Here is a 21,189-nt window from a genome sequence, read left to right as displayed (position 1 = left end):
AGAAAACAGAGGAAGTTTAATAAACAACAACACAACTGTTCTGTAAGGAAAGCCAGAATTGTATTTTTACCCTGGCCTAACAAAGGAGGAGGAAGGAAACTGTTTTGCTGAAACAAGCATTCTAGATCCACTAAAGATACACTTCTCTACGTTTGTGTGTGCGCGTGCCCCGGCAAACTCAACAGCATGTTCATATGTATGAACTGCATTTTCCTGGAGGCACACAGTCAGCATGTGCCATGCAAGGAGAAAAAATATGTGCCTAGCATTGCTTAAATGCTGGTCAAAAAAGCGTAGCATTTTAGTCAAAATAAGTTAAAATGTCTCCTAACATTGTGGTTGGTGTGTGTTGTTTTTGCTGATGTTGAATACTGGATAAGAAATCTGCCCAATCTGGAAAAGTGCAACGTAGATAAAATATGAGAGCAGCCTTTTTATTGCGTGTGAGGATACATGGTTTCCCAAACTAGAGAAAGTCTGCAGATATTGATATTTCATTTTAAATGGCACAGCCAGAGCCCTTCCTGAAACAGACACGAGCAGCCTCCTGCTCCAGAGATGTGGAGACTGGCGTGAAGGAGAGGCACAGACCCCACAGCCATGCCATCCTTTGTGATTCCTTCACAGGACAGCACTGGTCATTCATTCCATTCTGCCTGGAAACTGAAAGAGGATGAAATGATATTTTAAGATGCCCAGATGCTAAACTGATTTTTCTAGCTAATAAATCCTTGGCTGCTCTTGCTGTGTTAAAATGTATGTTCAGGCAAGATTCATGGTCAGCTCACAGGAACAAGAGAGCAAAGGAAAATATGTGGTTCTTCCAAGATTAAATGCTTTGTATTTGGCAGCCTTAATTGCTTTATTAATGAAACTTTTTTTTTCAGGGCTACGTTATTTATTATTTCTAGTGAAGCAATTGTCAATTAGCCTTCTAAGAACAGCCACAAAACACCAAGGGCATCTGGTGCTGTTGGGTTAAGTACCTGGCTCTGAGATTTGTTAAGTGAATGACCTTACCCATACCAAAACGAAATATCCCACAGAGGTGGCACTTATTTGTCTTTGAAAGCAAATGTAAGTCCTGTGCACCATACAAGTCTGTCTCTCCATTTGAAAAAATAAGTTGTGGTAACCCAAACACAGTGTGGTTGCTTTTGTGCAAGAGCATTTGTTGAGCTATGTGTAGACATTCAAGATTAGCAGATGCTCAGCAGCTTACTCAGAACGACTGCTGGGCATATAGAAATCCTGGACAAGTGCATAAACTAGGAGGTTCCAGGAGAACCATGCCACCCAATTCATTTGTGCACTGCTGCTCCATTAGAGAGCAAGAGATAGGCAGCAGCCTGTACAACTGTGTCCTATCTGTCCTATTGTGAGTGCACAGCAAATCCAGCACTTCCAAGAAGCGCCGTCGTGCTACTGCACTCATGGGTGCTGCATGTGTGAGGGAGGTCAGGTCAACAGGAAAGAGAGGTGATGGAACACAGCTTAGCACAGGCCCTAGAAAAATAAATATGACGAGGTCAGGAACATGCAAGTGTTTGGTTTCTCGGAGTGGATGATTGAAGTATTATTGCTAAGCAGTGTTTGGAGACCTTCTCTACATTGATTGATGTCTCATTTGAAATTCTCTCTTGCCTGAAAGGAAAAAAGAATAAAAGTATTTAGTTAATTCTCTTGCAGTGTTTTAAAGCTGCTGTTCTCTGTTGAATGTGACTGGCTCTATAAGAATTCGTTGTGTCAGGTGTATTCCATATAAGCTGGATAGAGGTGTATTGTTTTTCCAATGATCTTACTTTTTCTTCCCTTTTAAGTAGGGAAAGAGCATGAAAAAGTGCTTACTTGTAGACTATCACTCAGAAGTTTCTTATGTGAGGTCCGATCTTTGATGAAGGTAGAGATTAATCAATTCTTCCTTTATTCAAATACTTCATTTCATAAATAAGTTAGTTTTCACGTGCGGGTCTTTCAAGAAAGCAGTGCACAGAAGGAAAACTGATGTCAGCATGTTTTTAATCCTGAAATGACCGAGTTTCTCACTGCAGACACCAAACTTAGCTTCTTCTAAGAAACTCTTAGGCATGTGACTATTTCTGTGCTTCTCAAAATACGCCTGTAGTTCTGCTGTTTTCCAGGGAGAAAGCTCACTGAGATGGACTTTAAATATTTTATGCTAGCTGTTAGCACATGAAGGCCAAGAGGTCTCAGTTCTTAAGTGCATACTAAAACCTTTGTATCCCTAGCACTAAAAATCTGTGGGTTAGCTCCTGCTCTTGCAAGTGTTAACAGCAGAATTTGTGTCAAAACAAACAAGAAGAGAACAAAAGTAGCAGCTTGGAATTATCTGTCTTTGTCTATACACTCCGCCACTGTAGGAATGATTGTTCTAGCCTCTCTTTTATTGCATTGTTAAATGATGGAAGCTTTTGCCAAATCCAAACTGAAATGCTTCCAAAGTCTTTTTTCGGTGTTGGAAAATGTTTGTATCAAGTTATCCTTGGAATAATATTTCTCCTTTATTTATTACTGTGTGCTACCCAGTGGACACCTAATTATGAGGCACAGAGTTCTTCTCATTCTAATAGGATATGTAGCACTTTGCTGGACGTTTTTAGGAGTCCATTTTCATTACATTAAATGGGATGTTTACTTGTGTGAATCTCTTGGGTTTTAAAAAAAGCAAAAAGACAATGAAGTTCAGCACTGAGCAGTCAATAGACTCTTTTACTGTAGGGGAATGCTTTTATACCACATCACAAACTGTTTGTTCTCTTTTTCTTTTTTTTTAGAGTGGGTATCCAAGCTCTGGACCCACATCAAGCACTCCTGCCTTCAGGCCTGAAGATGAGCTGGAACATCTGACAAAGAAAATGCTGTATGACATGGAGAATCCTCCCTCTGATGACTACTTTGGTGAGCAGTGCCATGTCACGTTGAATCAGTCTTTCCATAGCCCCTTTCTGTATATACCAGGTTTGGTAATGGGGAGGGAGGCATGACATCTGCAGTGTTAATACAGTGACATTCGTACTGATAGATTTGCTTTCCATGCTTGGGCTGGAAGCGTAATCATCCGTAGGAATTCCTCTGTAATTTCAGCATAAATCTCATACTCACTTGCTGTATGTTTACAGTCTTTCTGGTTACAAAGTGGAATTTTTCAGTTTTTGGTTCTTTTTGACACCGTCTGTCCCCAGCCTGTAGATTTACCAGGGTGAATTCAGGTTTCATGCACTTTCTTGCCCATCTGCCCCATCCCTGTCTTCTCATTGCATCTGCAGGGAACCTGACAATGTAAATGCATTCTGCTCCTGTGTGCTGGCATAGATTAAAAAGAAACCCATTTTGAATCAATCGGGTTGGTTTTATATGGACACCCATTAGCCCAGAACTGGGTCCAACAAATATGAGGAAGATAAATCTGAGCTGATTGAGTCATTATATCTATGTTGTCTTCCTCACCTGCAAAAAGATAATCGCTGATTTCTTTGGAAAGAGCATATAACTGAATTACCTTAGATTTCTACACATATAAAATATGTGTCTTACCTCTACGTAAAACAAGTGTTGCAGACTGTGAATCCTTCATTAAGGTCAAGAGATTTGGGCATATTTGATACATCCTACCTGTGTGTTTAGTTTCTTACTAAGTGTCAGTGTCCTGTTGTTAGGAAACAAACTGCTTTAATTGATATAGTTAACAGCTGGATTAAGCTATTCATTTTGTCATTTTTCGCCTTCCTTTATTTCATCATTTCTTAAAAATGTCATTTAGATTGCCCTGTAGGTCTGCTGGTTATAGATTTTGGTTGGACAAAAGCATGTCTGACTTAAAGAAACTTCAGTCGTTTTATTTAATTGGAAAGCAGGAGGAACCAAGGTCCTAATAAACAAGGATTTTTCAGTGAAAAGAATCTGATTACATGAGAAGGTCAAGATGTTCTCATCAGATAAACTTAATTCTGTGACATTGGGTAGATATCAATCCCCATTCTCCATCAGTATCCTCTGCCTTCCATGGTGTCCATCCTTACAGCCAAAATGTCTTCTTTGTAAATGGTGACGGTCATCAAAGCTGATGACTGGCACAGATTTAACTGTAAGCAAGAATGACTTTCTGAAGACGGGATAACCAGAGAGCATTTTCTGTGTTGCTGCATTTGACTTTGTCTCTGCCCCATACTCATTTGAGTTCACTCTCTAATGTTTTAAAAGAGAAGCAACAACAAGCCAAACAAACATAACATGTACTTAGCTATTAGTGTGGGCGGGCAAGAAGGAGAAGCCTTTTTCCTGCTCCCTTCAGGCACACGGCTGAAGCCCTGAAGCATGAGATTTGATTACAGTCATTTTCTTAATGCAGAACTGTAAGTGGCAAGAGCCAGTTCAGGGACTGAAGCCCACTCCATTCTTTCCATAAGCTCCGTAAGTTAGTTGGGTGAGCAGAATATTTGGAAACTCACAGGATCTAAGTTCAGAAGAGACCTTGCTACTATACAGCCCGTTGTCCTACTGGTCCTACTGTCAATTTCTCCCAAAAAGCTTGATTGAATCAGGACTTTAAAAAACAAAAAAATTTTAAAAAAATCTAATCTTTTTATCTTAAAGACTTGAAGCAATGGTGAGTCAACCACCTACCCTGGTAAGCTGTTCTAGTGATTAATTTTCCTCACAGCTCAGAAATTGCTTCCTGAAGTGAAGCTTTAGTTTTGTTTAGCACTTGTATTTATGGAGCTGAAATGCTAGGGTTTTGCAGGCTAATAATGTATCACTGAGATGGTTCTGCTCTGTTTGCGAGCGTGGTACATCAAAAGCTTATTCATCTAAAAGGGATGCATGGCTCAGAGGATTGGAACATAAGGTCTCTCAATGTTAGGTCATCAAATTTGGCTATCGGATGGAAGGTCAGACCAATGCCTTGCCAGTAGCTCTTAATTCAGCAGGAGAACAGGAGATGGAAAGGAGCATCCAGATCGTTTGGAAATGTTGCCAATGTTGTTATAAGCAACAGCATGATCAAAGATAGAGTGATTGTGCATGATGAAAACTGCTTGGTGAAAATCAAACAACAACACTGGTCGTCCTTGGACAGATGATGCTTAATTACAAGCTGCACCTGATGGATCTTCTAATTGCACTCAGTCTATACCACTGAAGATCATCTCTGAGTCTCCAGCCTTGGCATTCTTGATGTGCAGATAAACTGTGTGTTGAGCTGAACTCCTCAGCTTTAAGCATGCTGTGCCCCATGCGGCAATTTGGGAAACATAGCCACAACTAATTATATACCTTCCAAGAAAAATACAAAACAAAACTAGCAGTCCTGGGACACAACTGCTTTTTATGGTGGGATAAAATCAAAGAGGTGGTCTGCCCTCATCCCTTTAGGTTTATTCCAGCCCAACCTACTCTCAGAGGAAAATGGTCTCTGGGATCACAGTGGTTGAGGATTTCAGATATGGCAGTGCAGGCTTGGGAGTTTTATACTAATTCTGGCTTTGTCAGAGCTGAATACCCATCTACTGAGCTGTCAGCCTGGTGCCTCCCCACAACTTCATGCTCATGTGGAAAGAAGAAATTAAGTGTAGGAGGAAAAAAGGAGTCTTTCAACTTTGGTTAACCGTCTGAACCAGTATCTCTGCCTTTATTCTCCGTTCTTTATTTGTTTAGCATAGTAACATGGATTGTACAAGATTCATATGGCACATTGATCCAATAATCAGAAAAAGGACAAATGGGCAGAGACATTGACTCTGATTTGCATTAAATATCTTCTGCCTGGGGTCTAAATGCCATGGTAATTGTAGCATACCAGATAGCTGTCAGCTAATCACTTTTATTAGTTTGAATTTAGAAAACTGGATTTCAGCATATTAAAAGTTGGTTAAGAACAGATAGGTTTTGAATTGAGGAATCTAATTAACCTTGCTAGAAAGCTGCAAGGCGTTATATTAAGTCATGGAAATAATTTGTTGGAATAATTACATTTGAACTGTCAGACTGGAGAAAGGTCATTTTACTTGCCCTGTCAGCACACTAAGATCTTTTCCATAACCATCTTCCTGCTGCAGTTCCACTTTCCTCATCTCTGGTTTACCAACGAGCCATCTTGTTTCAGCATAGGCAGATGTTCCTGGAGAGGGAGGAGGAGCAAGAGCCTGAAGCCTCTTTGCCCTGGCCATGCCAGCTGGTGCTGCTGGGAGACTGGGTGAGCTGAGTTTGGGAGCCAGCCAGGCAGCACTTCCATCAGGTCTCTGCTCACCACAACACTTCTCTGCAGCTTCCCTGAGTTCAGGTTACTGGAGGTGGTTTCAGAGAGGGGAGAAACTGCTGTAGCCAATGACTACTCACCAAGGCACACACAGCTGGTAGCATATTATGTCTCATGCTGCATTCCTGAGGAACCAGGGAACATGGTAAGCCAAGAAACAGCATGCTGGAAGCACACTTTGAAGGAGCAAGATCAGTTATTGCCTAGACTCACTACAGCGGCACGATCTGTCACTGGGAAATCCTCTAGCTGGCAGTGGCAAGGCAGTGATTAATCACAGAATTATAATCAGAGAGCATCGTACTTAAACAGATGAACAAAAAGAGTGCATTTTTAGGAGTTAAACATATAATTCTGGTAATTCTACTTTCTCAGTTTTGTTGAAAGCCCACTCTATCATACTGCATCTAAGTACCCCAGTCTTTGTGCGTATCACCTCCTACCCTCCTGTAGGTTATGGAATGACATACAGAGTGATTTCTCTCTGGAAGTCCTTGACAGATCAGCAAATTGAAGTCTCCTAAGTCTAGGTTACTCTTTACTGCTGATTCAGTTGCTGATCTGTGGTAGCTGGCTGTCTTTAATCTAATCCCTTTTTATTAGAAAGGATTCCCACATGTGTTATGCAGTGTCCGTTAAGGATGCTTTCTCCCTGTCACAGCCCTCTGTATTGCTAAATGTGTGATCACAGATAGGCAAGTTGGAAGAAAATATTTATTGGAGTGGAAATTGATTAAGGATGGGGAAGGAGAAACGGAGATTTGCAGGAGATTAGGATAAATCTATCAAAATATTTTGTTGGCCACCATGGGAAGCTACGGCCTCTGATTTTGCATTTTTTTTAATGGAACGCAGACCACACAAAGGTCACTACTGTTCTGGACCACAATTTCAAGTATCTTAGAAAGAAAGAACTTCTGGCAGCTTATCAGTCTCTATCGCCATGCAGTCAGTGCTGATTAAGACTGGAAAAGTGCCATCAGGGCCCCCCATCTCCTCTTGCTTTCTGGATTATGAGTCACTCCCTACAGCTGGGAGTTTTCCTAACTGGAGGGAAGAAGCATTTTCTGGCATTTTACTGAAGGCACTTAGATCTACCAAAGGAGTTTTACGTCCATGATAGCATAGCAGTTTCCTCTTGTAATGTAGGAATGCACATAGGGAGAAGAGAGGTACAAGAATGATGCTCTTGTACAATAAAGGGGCCTTGATTTGTCTCGGAGCTAACAGTTCAGGAGATGTATTTTTCTTTTATGTGTTTGTCATATGTTCCAGCTTTGACACTGGAAATGATGGTGCTCAGTAGTGTGAAGAGCAAGGCCAACAGACAGGATGCTTGTCTTTTTTTCCTTCTCATCCTGAATCTTAGTGAGACCTTTGGTAGATATTTCACCTCTGCAGACTCCTTTTTTTCCCCTTTCACTCTTTTTGCAGTGCATTCAGTGTTCATGGTCCTTCAGATACGAGCAGTGGTTGTAGGAGTGCATCCTACAGAGAAGCCTTCATCTCCTACAATTTTTTAAGATGCAGTGTCACAATTAAGGTGATTCTATGATCGTATGATTCTGTGTGGGGATGAGACTGTTCACTACGTTGTGCAGGAATGGCTGCCTTCCATTTGTGTCATCTCTGTCTGTTGGCATAGCTCTGTGGGCTAAACAGTTCTACTGTCTATGAAATGAATGCGTTCTGCATTGCGTTTGTGTTTTCACCTGGCATTTCTGTACGAGGCATCCCCTTCCTCTCTGCTCAGGTAGCCTCTTAGTTCTCTGAATTGCCACTAGAAAAGGAAAATGAAAGTCGGTGTAACTTGGTTCTTTGAAAAGGTTACTGTTAAAAGATGCAACTTATTATTAAACGAGCATAACTGCATTGTGATTTTGCCATGTAATGTGATGCATCGTCATGCCTTTTGTTTAAAGACAGGGTTTCTGGTGCAAGATAGCAGGCATTCTCATCTGGACCGCACAACATCTGGATCAGAAAATAGCAGGTTAGATTTTCAACAACGGATGATCCAGCAGTCATTTTCTGTTATGTAACCACTCACAAAAACAGAAAGAACAAACATACAATGCGGACCTTTTTCTGCACTGTAGTTCAGGTTACCATCTTTTGTGCTCAAGCCACATGCTAGCATTTGTGCTCGGGGTACAGCAGCGGGGAGCAGCCTGTGCTGGGAGGTCGTGTTGCAGCACCATCAGCACCCAGCTGCCCTCTTGTGGCATGCCGCAGGGGAAGACTCCCTCCCTCTGCTCCCCAGGGGCTTTAATTACCCTGGTAAATGGCTTTCAGAGCCTGTTTCTTCAGTCTCACTTCTGTCAGTGCTTGCCACATCCATCTAATTTGCTTTCAGGGAGTCCTGTGGTTGCCAGCATCCTTGCACAGCAACTGCAGGTAGGGTTTGGGCAGTTAATGTACACAGACAGTCTTAATGCAACCTAAAGCTGCCCAATATTTCTACGTGGAGAGTACAAAAGAGGAAACCTGTGAATGGCAGGAGAGCGAAACATACCATGTCTGCGTGCAAAGGCACAAGAAAACAGTGTTGTACAGTGGCTGTGAGCTGATTTAAGTTGCTTTTCAGCATTTAAAAGAGAAAAGTGGGTGCAAAAGTTTGGTTCTTCCTGCTGTTGATGTCATCCATGTCCAACCCTGCAGTAATTGTGAGGAAAATGTTTTGGAAAGCCAAGCACCCGTATCTTTTTATGCCAGAGATCTTAGTCTTACAAAGTCTAGAGCATTCATCTCTTAGTGAAGATCAAGCAGGCGTAGCCATCAGGAATGAGGGAAGGCTGCACTCCTGTATGCCTTGAGCACCTGCTACCCACATGTGCCAGGAGGCAGGAGGCTTGTCTTCCTTCTTTACTTTTCATATCCACGTAGAAGTGGACAAGACTTTGCATTGTGAGTGTTCCTGAAGTACAGAGAGACCAGCGCTGCTTCACAGATGTGGTCTGAAGCTTACGTTAAAAATAAAATTACCCATTGTTGCTGTAGGTGATAAAATGCAAACTGATGCAGGTAAAAAGCAGCATGACTACCTTGGTGTTTTTAAGTCCCTCATTTAGCTTGAATTGCTGGCAGTCAATCTGGACATATTTTTTTACTTTTAAATAGAACTGATTTGATGCAGAAGTCATTTAATGGAGAATAAGTGCAGAGTAGCAAGCTAGCACTTTTGCAAAGGTATTTCAGTGATCGCCTATGTGCTGTGAAACAAACGTGGGCTTTGGGTCGTGAATGGAATTATTTTTGAAGCAACAGTCAGAAAATGAAAGCTGACAGTTTCCCGGTGTCTTCGAAGAGGGGTGAAACGTGACAATGAAATGTCTTTCTAAAGTACAGTGGTATTCTTCAAGCTTTCTTCTACATGTTTAAAAATGAATGTATCCATGAAAAAATTATTCCGTGAAGTTGGTAGTCATTTCTTATGTTGCAACAGGGCCCTTCCTGTGGTAGACGTTGTACAAATGGATAGCGCAGCTCTGCCGCCTTCTGAAAAGACTTTGGACAATGGTGAGACTAATAGTCAAGCCCACAAAAGTTAATAGCTCATGATTGCATGTGAAGTAAATCTTTTTAATTGAGAAGCAGTTCAAAGAGAATCCAGCTCATTCATAGCAAATTTATGTGCCCAAACCAAACTCTCTGTGGACTGGAATGGATGAAGTATTGATAATGAGCCATCAGGACTTTGACAACCCTTCCCGTGGCAGGGGGGTGGAACTGGATGATCTCTGAGGTCTCTTCCAACACAAGTCATTCTATGATCAGTCCATAGCTAACTCAGGTCGTTTAGAATTGAAAGTGTGACCTGCCCCACATGAAAGACTTGGCTCGTCTCAGGGGGGTTCTTTGTGGATGTATCATCATCTTGTTAAAACCATAAATAGTGGCTCCCAGAGGACCTCTGGTTGGGAATCTCCTCAAGGAGGCCGGGGCTGGAGGAAGACTTAGTCTAGGGCCATGTGGGATGGCGAAGGTTTGTCTTCCCTCTCATCTTAAGTGACATTTTGGACACAAGACAGTATTTTCCATCCTGGATTTCATAAGCACTAAATGCTCACTCCCAGGTATTTTAAGAGGAGTTGCGTATTTGTGTGTCTGACAAAGCGTGAGAACGTTTTCCTGGACTTAGTTTCCTAGAAATAATTTTCACTTCAGATAATGCTTCAGAGTGTTTTAAGGCATAACATTCTTCCTTTTTTTTGATCACAGTGTAGGGCTGAATTTCTCAGTTAGTCAGGCAGCTAGTTTTGGAGCTGGGATTAGAAACCACACTTGTAGCCACACAGCGCCGGTCAAATCTTTGTCCCACCAACATGAAAATAGTTATGCACATGACCTAACATAAATGAACTTTTTTTTCTGCTTTTTTTACAACTGAAAACAGCTCACCTATTGTTTGAAGCTATTGTGGCAAATTCGCTATTGCTTCCATGTTACTTTCTGGCTTATTTGTGCTGAAGTAACATCTAAGGCCTGCTAGCGAGGCTGCAGTCACAGTGCACTATGTACAAATTTAACATCAAGTAGGAAACAGTGTGCATCCCTCTGAGCTTCCAAACTGAAAATACAGCAAGACCGGGAAATTATTATTGTCCTTAATTTACAAATAAGGGGCTGACTAGCAGAGTTTAGATGACTCACCCAGCATCATGCAGAGAATCAGTAGCAAAGTGGGAATTGAGCCTAGAATTCCTTCAAGTCCCGTGCCTTACCCACAGCCACGGCCTCACTCTTATTTTATGTGAAAATCAACCAAATGGGATTGTGAGCCTTGTCTGATGAGAAATCACAACTGCTCTGAAGGCTCTTCCCAGCATTTAGATCACAAGCCCTATTTTCCAGGGCTAATAACATAGCTGTGAAAATAAGAAGGGGGAAGGAAAGCACTCCAGGACCACACTTGGTAATCTTAACTGTTGTTAATATAGTGTACCCACTAATGCTATCGGACTTCAGCATTTAGATTATTTATGGCTATTATGAAAATTGATAACTCGCCATAGTAATCTGTTACTTTCCAGTCTAGCAACCAGCGTTCCATGGGGGTGGGTGAGAGCATGGTGTGCCATTTATTATTTCTCCTTCTGATGGCATTTGTCTCATGCTGTCATTTTTGATATGGTGGTTTGTCTCCTGCCAGTAAGTTTTTGGGGGCATTTTGAGTTTCACTTGAAGTGTAGTTGTGGGGGGAAGGCCAGATTTTATCTGAGAGTGAAAAGTGGTGAAAAGGAATTAAACGGGGCTCTCTCATGTGCCGAATGTTCTTCTCCAGCCTGTTCTCTTCTGATGGAAATGCATCAAAACTGTTTGGTTTTTTTCTTTTTCTTTATTTTTTAAGGAATCGCTTTGACTCAGATTGTGTGAGATGAATCATAACCCACTTTCTCATCTCAGATGTGAAAAGAAAAAAAAAAAAAGAAAAAAATTCCAGCTCTGCTGTCAATGTCAGCATAATCAATACAGAGTGTTTCTCAGTGTGCAAAGAGGTAGGAGAGTGTTGAAAGAACAAAAAGAATCAAAAGTAGTCAAACTGTCCTGCTGCTTTTAGTGGGCTCCCCTGTTTTCATGTCTGCAAATGCACCTCAATGTTCAGCGTGTCGTCTTGGACATGAACACCGTTTCTGTGTCTCTGGCTGCAGCCCAAGGTCACAGTCTGCTCAAAAGTCAGGAGACTGTCATCCCAAACTGACAGCAAATCACGAGCAGCCAGCCCTGCCAGACATTTGGGATGCTACCAGCAGCCAAGAGTAAACCCATTTTGACTTGTGAAACTTGCTGTCAAATGTCACCTGCTTGGACTGTGCCAGCACAGTTTTTGTCAGCGCAGCTAAGCACCGTGCCTGTCCCATGGCCCAGTTGTGCCAGGGCTATTGAGGGAAATGGAAAACTTCAATGGGAGTCAATTGCTGTCAGTGTAAATGGGAGTCAGGTGACCATGTCTGATACCTCGTCACCAGCTTTGTTTTATTAACTTGCTCACTTGCATTGATTTTTCTTGTTTTCTTGTTATCATAGATACAGAAAGAGCTGCATCTGGTAGTATAAGCTAAAAATGGGAGCTTAACTTCTTAAGAAGTATCATCACTGCACCAGAATAAGGAGGAGTCAGCGTGACTTAGTGTATGGGTTTTAAAATTAATCTCCCCATTGAGCACCGTGGTTCAGTAAAACACACTGGCAATAGCACACATTTGTGGAAATTTTAGAGGTGTGGAGATTTAGAGATTTTAGAGACCCATCTTCCAAAGTGTAAGACACTCTCCATAGCTGAAGACAGGCAGCTGGACTTGGGATGTAAATGATTTTCTCTCCAAGTCCTTTCAAGTTACCATCCCAGCCATGCGTAGCTATTTGTTCAGAGCTGTGAATCAGGCTGTATTCAGTTAGCAGCAGTATTCAGCTTTAATATGCAATTTACTCAACAAATTCTGGTTCCAGACAGTATCTTGAGAGGTTAATAACTTACTATCTTCTAAGCGTACGTTCTGATTTCTGTCTGCACTGTTGGAGCAGACTGAACAGATGATGTAAAGCCTTTTTTTATGGGGGTGGGGAGGGAATGGGGAAAGTTTTTGTTGGGAGTTGGAGTCTTTTTTGTCACTTAAAATTATACTCTGAAAAAAAAATGAACAGGTTTTAAAATGCCATTATTTCCTCATTTTCTGCTTGCTCTGGAAGCCAGGTGAATTCATCTACGGGCATCCAAAAAATCTGTAGGAAGCTAGACGGTATTTACCTTGAGTTTTCTCTTGTTTTGATGAATGATTAGGGCAAGACAATACTGAATTTCCACCTCTTTTTAACTCAGGGATTGTATGTCATCACGTGAGCTAAGGAATTGTGTCTGGCTAAGCTTTCGTAGAGGGAGACATTTGGAAAGGATGCCAGTGTAGGTCATTAGTGCTCTGCAGAGCACTGTCACGTGCAGTCAGCTCTCTTGGACTGAAGGTCCCAGTGATCATCACTGCCAGTGTGGAGCTAATTCTGGTCGTGTATCCTCATGGTCATCCCCACAAGCCAGGCAGCTGGTTTTCATTTCTGTCCCATGGCTGAAATTATGTGGGAATCCTAAAATACATGTATACATAAGCATGTATGTATAGGGCAGGTTGCTGCATGGACCATGAATTCTAATGACATTCCCTCCTTTCCCATTTACCATCCCAACATCTCACATCAACAGATCCTGCTTTTGGTGCCTGTACAATCTCATGAAGTGTGAATACTTCCAACGCTGGCAAGTCTGACTTGTGTGTATGAAGAAGAGAGGGAGGTGTGGAGAGAGGGCCGGGAGTAGGGAGGGTATGGCTGCAATAAGAGTAGATATGGAAGTGAGTGAAACTCACTTTAAAACATTCTATCATGTGGATGTATATGTCAAAACAGTGGCTTCTACTGAAGATAGAATGCCAAAACAAAGACTTCAGTGCACATTGCTTCTGTAATTCCTAAATGGCCACTACTGATGCTGAAACAGCCAAAACCTCTTAGACTATGTGTTCTTGATTTCCATGCAGGACAGGAGAGGATGTGAGCAAAACAGGGAGGTTGCTTATGGTCAGAATTATTTTCCATTTTTTCACAGGCATAATTGAGAAAATGAAGAAAGAGGAGCATGTGCACTGCAGATGTGCACAGCTGGTGCATTGCTACCTCTGTGGCATCCCTCCTTTGGAAGGGTAGCTGAAGAGTGCCAGAAGGGCTGCGTCAGTCATACAGCCAGCTCCTAGGGAAAGCTGGTCACATAAACTTTCAGTCTCTATGCTGATGGGAGAATAAAACTGCGCTTTGCTCATGCAAGGGAGAAACACATATACCGGTTTCAAGAGGGTCGGAAAAGAGGCTTCTATGAAGCCTGGAGCAGAGGGACATTGCTCTCCTGTGGTCACAGATTTGTGTCCTGAGCCAGCCCTGGTAATGTGATGTTCATGAGGCCCATTGCTCTAAGTGTGGCTAGGTCTTTCTAACAAAACAATACTTCTTAGAAAGCCTGTTCTGACTGTAGCAGGCGTTTGGGTGAGGATCTGTAACTAAACTGTCCTAGGTGTGCCAACCTTGGCTTCCTTATGTTTTGCAGAGTTGCAGGGTGTTCAGACAGTCTCACCTATTGCCCTTAGCAGAACAAATAATTTCATTTAGTAGGAGTGATCTGTACCTCATGTAAATGGCCAAAGTCCTAGCAGCTATCAGGAATGGTGAGCATCCAGCAAATGTCTGATTGTGAGAGCTCTTCTGGCCCAGGAAATTGCTGCTGTTGAGAAGAATGAGTGAGGTTTTACAGGACCATATTTTGGAGCATGGTCTAATCATGACACACGGTGGGTCATATCTCAGTAGATGTGTGTTGACTAGAAGATGTTCAAACTGGCATCAGCTTGGATAGAGTTCTGGTTGATTAAATATAGCCTGAGCTCTCAGGAGATTAGTGTGTGCAGTGGCTCTGGGGACAGGAGAGAGCAAAACAATATGCAGCAGAAATAATGCTATAAAGTGAGAGAGTCTTTTTTTTCCCCTGGGCAAGTGTTTTGCTGGTTTTGTCACCCCCTTAGCTAGGAATGTTCCACAGTGACCCTTAGAACCTCAGACACAGCTGTTCCCTGGAAAAAGCTTTTACTGTATTGCAGGAAAAGGTATTTGCTAGGTCTTTACGCCGTGGCCTCCAAAATGCCAGCCTATCTCTTCCTAGTTATACTGGGATTGGTTTGGAGTTCTTCTGAAGCAGCAAGAAAGTGATGAGCACTGGGATTGTTAAATTCAGACTTTTTCCAGATGTTGTAATGTTCAAATATGTATCTGAAGCTTAACTCAAACACTTCTACTGCCATCTGATCTAGAGTATGGGTTGGAGACTTCCCAGGAGCTGCATTATACATGTTAATTTACATTGTCGTGTTTAGGGGCTGCAAAGGGCACACTCAGAGCTGTGCAAAACAATGAGGGATATTTCCAAAATGTTTGGAGACTTAAACATTTTGCATTTGCATTGGGTCTCACCTGATGTTGCTGCAATTCTCTGTTTTGGCTGCTGGCTTCTGCAAACTAACCTTTAACTGGGGTGAAAGTCTCCCACACGGTTTTCTGCGTCAGGGTATGAATAATCGCTTCCCCAGTATACCCATCACATCTGACTTTGTCAACATAACAAAATCGTATCATTTTTGCTGCAGATGGAAACCAACTCATTTAAACCAGCATTGGTTTTCTGGGATTGGTCAGATACATTCAGAACGGCCTGAAGTTGTCTAAGTTGACATCAGTTAAAATCCGTCTTGGGCTAAACAGAAATGGGTGTCTCTATACATACCTCAGATCTAAATTTGGAAGTCTAGTGGTTTTCAAATGATTCTGTTATCACAAGTAAACAAATCTGTAAGTTTTCCCTGCTGTCATACCTATGTGCTTAATGAGGGCTAAAGTTAGTTACCATCTTCAGAGTGAACTCATTTGATAAGAAACCAGTTAGGAGCACCCTGAAATTTCAGAGCACAATGATTTGCAAGCTTTCTCCACATAGCAGTTGATGTGACTGGTTCAGGATATTCATAAGTGTTGTAAATGCAGAGTTTTTGGCAAATGCTTGCAACCCCTGCTGATGTTAGTCTTTTCTAATGCCCGCTCAAGGACATTGGACTGGCAGGACTCACCATGACCTCTGGATATCAGATCAATCCTTTTGCACTGGTTCGGCCCTGTCACAAAGAGCAAAAGCTTTTGGGGTTTCAATTTCCATCAGTGCAGAATTCCCGGGTCAAGAATTGTGTGAATAATTCAGGAGACAAGTATTGGCACCTTTAATGCAGTAGCCAATTTAGAAGAACCTTCCATCTTAGAAATGTGATAAGAGTAATGTTTTGAACTCATCTTCATAGATACTGATCAACATCAGATGTTGTCCTTGTGGAGGCTGAATGTCAGGACAACCTGTATAGCTCACTGAGCATTGATTTTATTTAGCCTTCTCAGGATCACAATAAACTCAGATCCTAACCCACCTTTCTTATGTATCCTACTGGTAGTCAGTGGGCGCTAGACTCCAAAGCATTATCTCAAACAGAGCAGTCTTAGGGACACTAAAGAGCTCAGAATTATGGGTTTGTTTTGATTTGTTTTTTTTTTTTTTTTTTTTTAAAGTCTTATTATTTTTGAAGCCGTTCTAATTATGAATCAAAATCTGTGGGATGTGTGAGAGTGACACATGCAATTATGCAGATGGGGTTTGCACATACTTTCTTTAAATAAAATAATAGTTTTTATAAATATGTATCCCATACTTTGCACTAATTTGGTGCGACTGAAGGCCAGGAAAGAAAAGTTCTGTCTTCTTTTTGATCAGGCTTGGAGAATGCAACAATCAGGTGTGAATAATCAAACTGCTCTATCATGGACTGCAGATATGCATCATGTGATATAGAGCAGACATTTCAGAAAGAGTTGGACAAGTTATCAGTGTTACTTCCCATTTGCCTCAGCCAGCAAAAACAGATCCTGTGACCAGAGGATGAGCAGGATTGCAAGCATTGCATTATTACGTGAGTAGAAATAATATGGTATCACTGACATCACACAGTATTTTCAAAGGACTTTTGCTCTCAGTAGCAATGTTATATTTTAGGGATATGACGTGTCTGATCATCCTGAGTAGAAACCAGTGCTGCACATTCCCACCAGAATGGGAGTGCCTCTGCATCCCAGCTTATAAAGCTCCTGTTACTCGTCCAAGAGAGTAAACAAATATTGGACCTTGCACCTGGTTGGAAAGGTCCCAGATTTTTGGGCGAAGAAGGAAACCTCTGTCCAGTAGCTTGGTTTAATGAGAAAAAACAGAGTTTGTTGGTTCCAGCTGCTGAGAAATTTGGACTGATGGAATTGAGCACAGGGGGCAGCTGGTTGACGTACAGGTGAGGCTGTTTCCAGTGCCTGATGGATATGATTTACAGCGAGACTGCTGTCGACATGCAGACAGTGCATGTTTCAAAACAACAAGGAAGCTTTGGGCTGGTGCCGGATTGTGAAAGCAGGATAATCAAAAGACTTTAAATAAATGAGGTGCCAGCTGAAATTTGGTGGGACGTCTTCTTCCAATGTAGTCAGACACCTTTGAAAACCTCAAGCCTCAAAGCTGTTGGGAATATGAGAGCTACCATTTGGTCAAGACTCACTATTTATGAGATCCAGCCTTTCCTCTTTTTTTTTTTTTTCTTCTTCTTTTCACTTTTGGCAAAGGGAAGACAAGTTCCCTCCCTGTTTCTTGTTTTTTTTGTCAGATGTTTTTCCCCAGGCAGGCATGCATAAGGTGTGCCAGGTTGGTAGGCCAGAGTCATTGGCACAGGAAACATCTCTGACTCAAAACTTTGCCATTACTCAGGCGTTTTCACCTTCTCTGCTGAACAGAGTCTTTGGTAAAAATCACTTCGTGCCACCACCCTCGCGGCAATGCAGCAAGGCAGACAAGCTGCCGAACACCATCTGGAGCAGAGCCAGGCTATGGAAGAGTGAGTTGAGTCATTCGGGCCCAGCAGCGGATGTGATTTTTGGCTGCGCTGGAGTCTAGTGAATGTACTGATGGCGCCCGTCTGGAGCTTATGAAATGGGCTGGCTGAGCCGGGGGACAGAAGAGGTTTGAAGTGCCCTTGCGCAACGTGGAAACAGTTGGAGGTGAAAGTCCTTGGGAAATGAGACATTGTTTGCTCTTTGTCCTGCACCTAACACCACAGGTCCTCAACCCGTCCTTGGGCTGCTGTAGACTGCTTCTAATTTTTGACCTAGACAAAAAGGCTGCTACCCGTATCAGTGTGGGCGTCACCTGCACCCTCAGTTCAGCTCTTACAAAGGCAATTGCTGAGGAGGATTCAAGACAGGCTTGTGCTGAGCAGTGGCGTGATCCCACAGGCTGCTGGTCATTGGTCCTCCACACCTGGAAGAGTGGGCTGCAGAAGGAGCACAAAGCGTGAAAACGAACATGAAGCATCTGAGAAGGGGATCAGTTCATCTGTCCTCCAGATCTGCTCAGTTCTGCAGTCACTGCTTACATACAGGGTTGAGTGCAGCAGCCCCTGAAAATACCCTCTGCTGCTCTACCAGCACGTCAGAGGGCGAGCAGGCTGGGGTGGCATGCTCAGAGAGACAGCTGTGAGGGGACCAGACAGCCTAGGGTTTCCTGCCACTGCCACTCCCTATGATTGCAAGGTGTTTTTTCCAAAAGAGGACCCCAAAATCTGGTACAGAATTACAGAGTGGGCCAGAGGGTTGTCCAGGAAGTCCCTTTGTCCATAATCACAAGATGAGGGTGGAGGAAGAGGGATTTCTGTCACCTCTCTCGCCATTTTTTTGCCATGGGAGCTGCAGACAGGTGTGGTTGCACAGCTTGCATGCTGCCATATATTTGGTCCTGCAGGTTAGCAGGTGTGTGTAATAAGGGAACTGGCCCAGTGGCTGCTATTAGAATCACCAAAACTGCCAAAATCTGCCTAATCCACAGCTCTACCAGTGACAGTTTCCCTTGCTAAGGTCCTTCCCAGGAGGAATGAAACCCTGCACTATCAGCTTTGGGGTAAGCTGTATAGAGGTTTCATGCCAGCCTTGCTAGGAACTGTCTGACACACTTACAGGTCACCTAGACTTTAGTGAAGGGCTATTGAGACTGTTCTCTGGCTACCATGTCGGGTAAAGTATCATTAAAAAAAATTATATATATATATTTCAATGTTAGCAATGTGTTCCAGAAGAAGAGTCATCTTTGTTTTAAAATCTCTCATTTTCCTGTAGAAGTAAAATACAGAAGAGCTTTCTCAGCTTTTGAAAGTGTGGAAAACCCCGATTTTTCACAGCTTTAAAAGATTTTGCCCCATTTTTATTTTGGAAATAAAGTAAGGAGGGAAATGAGAAGCAATTTTTTTTTACATCTCTTCCTTTTTTAAGTTCCTATATGCAATTAGTTTCCCCTGAAGGAGAAGAGTGGTGGGCACAGAGAGGTGGGGGATTTCTCTGAAAGTCAAATTTTTTTTTTTAATATCTTTTTACCAAATGAACTGATTGCACTCCTTATTTAGTTACGTGTTTATTGGCAGGTTTTTTTGGTGGAAATCAGTGCTTTGAAACTTACCCCTGAACAGAAATATCTTTTTCATTTTAAAAAGTATTTGTGGAGTGCTTCTTCTTTCCATACAGTTTGCAACTTAAAACTCCTTTTCTTTGTGATTCCTATGCCTACTGCTAAACCCAGAAGACAAGCAGGTAGCAAGGAGTACACAGGAGGCAGCATGGGACATGTCACCCTCTTGCAGTCCTGGATGCCCTGGAGCCAGCTGGTGCTGCTGTGGCTTCCAGAGACAACATCCAGTGCCTGGCAAACCTCTGCAAAGAACTTGCTTGTGGGGCTGTTGAGTGGATAGACAACTGTAGTCTCTGTCATCTGGTAACTTTCATCAACATTAAAAGAAACATTTATAAAGGAAATACACTACATTTTACTTGCTGCCTTGCATTTCCTTGATCGATCAGCAAAGGGAGGGATGTTTCCTGTCTTGCACTCTTTTTTTCCTCCTCTTTCTTTTGTCTCCAGATGTTACTGAAGCTCTATTTCAACCCCTCTGCAAATGCTAAACTATGTGCCAAAAAGTTGTCACAATGTAAGAAATAACAATTTCTTATTTATTTTTTTTTAAAGCAGAACATGCTTTAAAAAAAAAAAAAAAAAAAAAAAAAGATATCTAGGACCTTAAATATGGTAGAGCATCACTGACCCCCACTGGGCTGGGACACTCACTGCAGATCGCTCGAGTTGGGCCCCTGGTCCCTCACTAGTGAGCTGGGCGCACTGTCAGGTCCATGTTTACCTTCACTAAAGAGCATGGAAAAGGTCCCTCCCAGGGTTGGAGAAGAAGTCAGCATCTTTTAATGGTTCGTGCAGATCCATACATCAAAAGTTTCCTATAAAACTGGTTGGACCAAACCAAGCCAACACATGTCCTGCATGTCCACTGCGAGTAGAGTAAGAAAGCATTGGCTTATGTTACTGTGAAGGACATTTTGGTTCAGTGGAAAGACAGACTTGCTAGTAGTAAGGTCAGATGCTCACAGAAGTTCTTTGCTTAATCTCCACTGCTGGAAGTTCTTAGGAACACATTAAACAAGTACTTGTCAAGAATGTTGTAGAGAAGGTTGATCCTGCCTTTGAGGCAATAAGACAGTTTCCATGACCTTTCAAGATCCTGTTCAACTAGAGGCTTTGTTGATTTGTGGGAAAATCAGGAGTACTCCTATCTGAACCTTTGTTTTGTGGCAGTGATGCACTGCAGCTGTGACAATTTAGGAAGGAACTTCTACCATATTGGCAAGCATTTGCTGTAATCTGTTTTATATCAGAAGCAGGTGAAATTGTCTCTGGTGTCTCAGGGAGATGAGGAGAGAGTGATGCAGATGGATAAGGGATAGGGACCATCACCGTGTGGGTGCTGCATGGAGGAAGTGGGAGAGACACGAGCTTCCTTGTGCTGGTCACTATTGCTCAGTCACTCTGCTGACAGTGATTGCACAGCCTGCCCATTGACCACATCCCAGGCAGGATTGTCCAGCAGGGCTGGTGCTGGGAGCTCCCTCTGAATTGCAGGAGTTTTTGTGCTGTAAGCCTGTCTCGCTGCCAGGCCTTTTAGAGATCATCTTGTGGTTAAAGAAACTAGACTGGGATTGAGAAGATGTGGTTTCAGTTCCTGGCTCTGTAACAAATTTTTTGTGACCCTCAACAAGTAACATAACTTCTGTGGGCCTCACTTTCCCATCTGCATATTGGATGTCCTAAAAGTCTTCTACCTTCATGGGATATTGGAAGGGATTCATCATTAGGGCTAGTGACTGGCTCTGATAATAGCCTTGTGGTGAGCAGCATGAAGAAGCATTCAGAA

The 21,189-nt window shown here is 42.5% G+C and overlaps 1 protein-coding gene across 4 annotated transcripts in view; it reads left to right on the top strand.

The window, feature by feature from the left end:
* The window catches only part of LPP (LIM domain containing preferred translocation partner in lipoma), a gene marked incomplete at both ends in the record, with an annotated part of 195,997 nt that overhangs the window by 123,230 nt on the left and 51,578 nt on the right, over positions 1-21,189 (top strand). For all 4 annotated transcript variants that reach the window (XM_079539517.1, XM_079539518.1, XM_079539515.1 and 1 more), the window contains one exon: positions 2,796-2,919. In XM_079539517.1, coding sequence (XP_079395643.1) covers positions 2,796-2,919 — 124 coding nt within the window. The remainder of the gene's footprint in view (positions 1-2,795; positions 2,920-21,189) is intronic.

This window comes from Tetrao urogallus (genome assembly GCF_951394365.1).
Source record: "Tetrao urogallus genome assembly, chromosome: 9".
Classification (NCBI taxonomy): domain Eukaryota; kingdom Metazoa; phylum Chordata; class Aves; order Galliformes; family Phasianidae; genus Tetrao; species Tetrao urogallus.
This window is presented reverse-complemented; position numbering and strand designations above follow the sequence as displayed.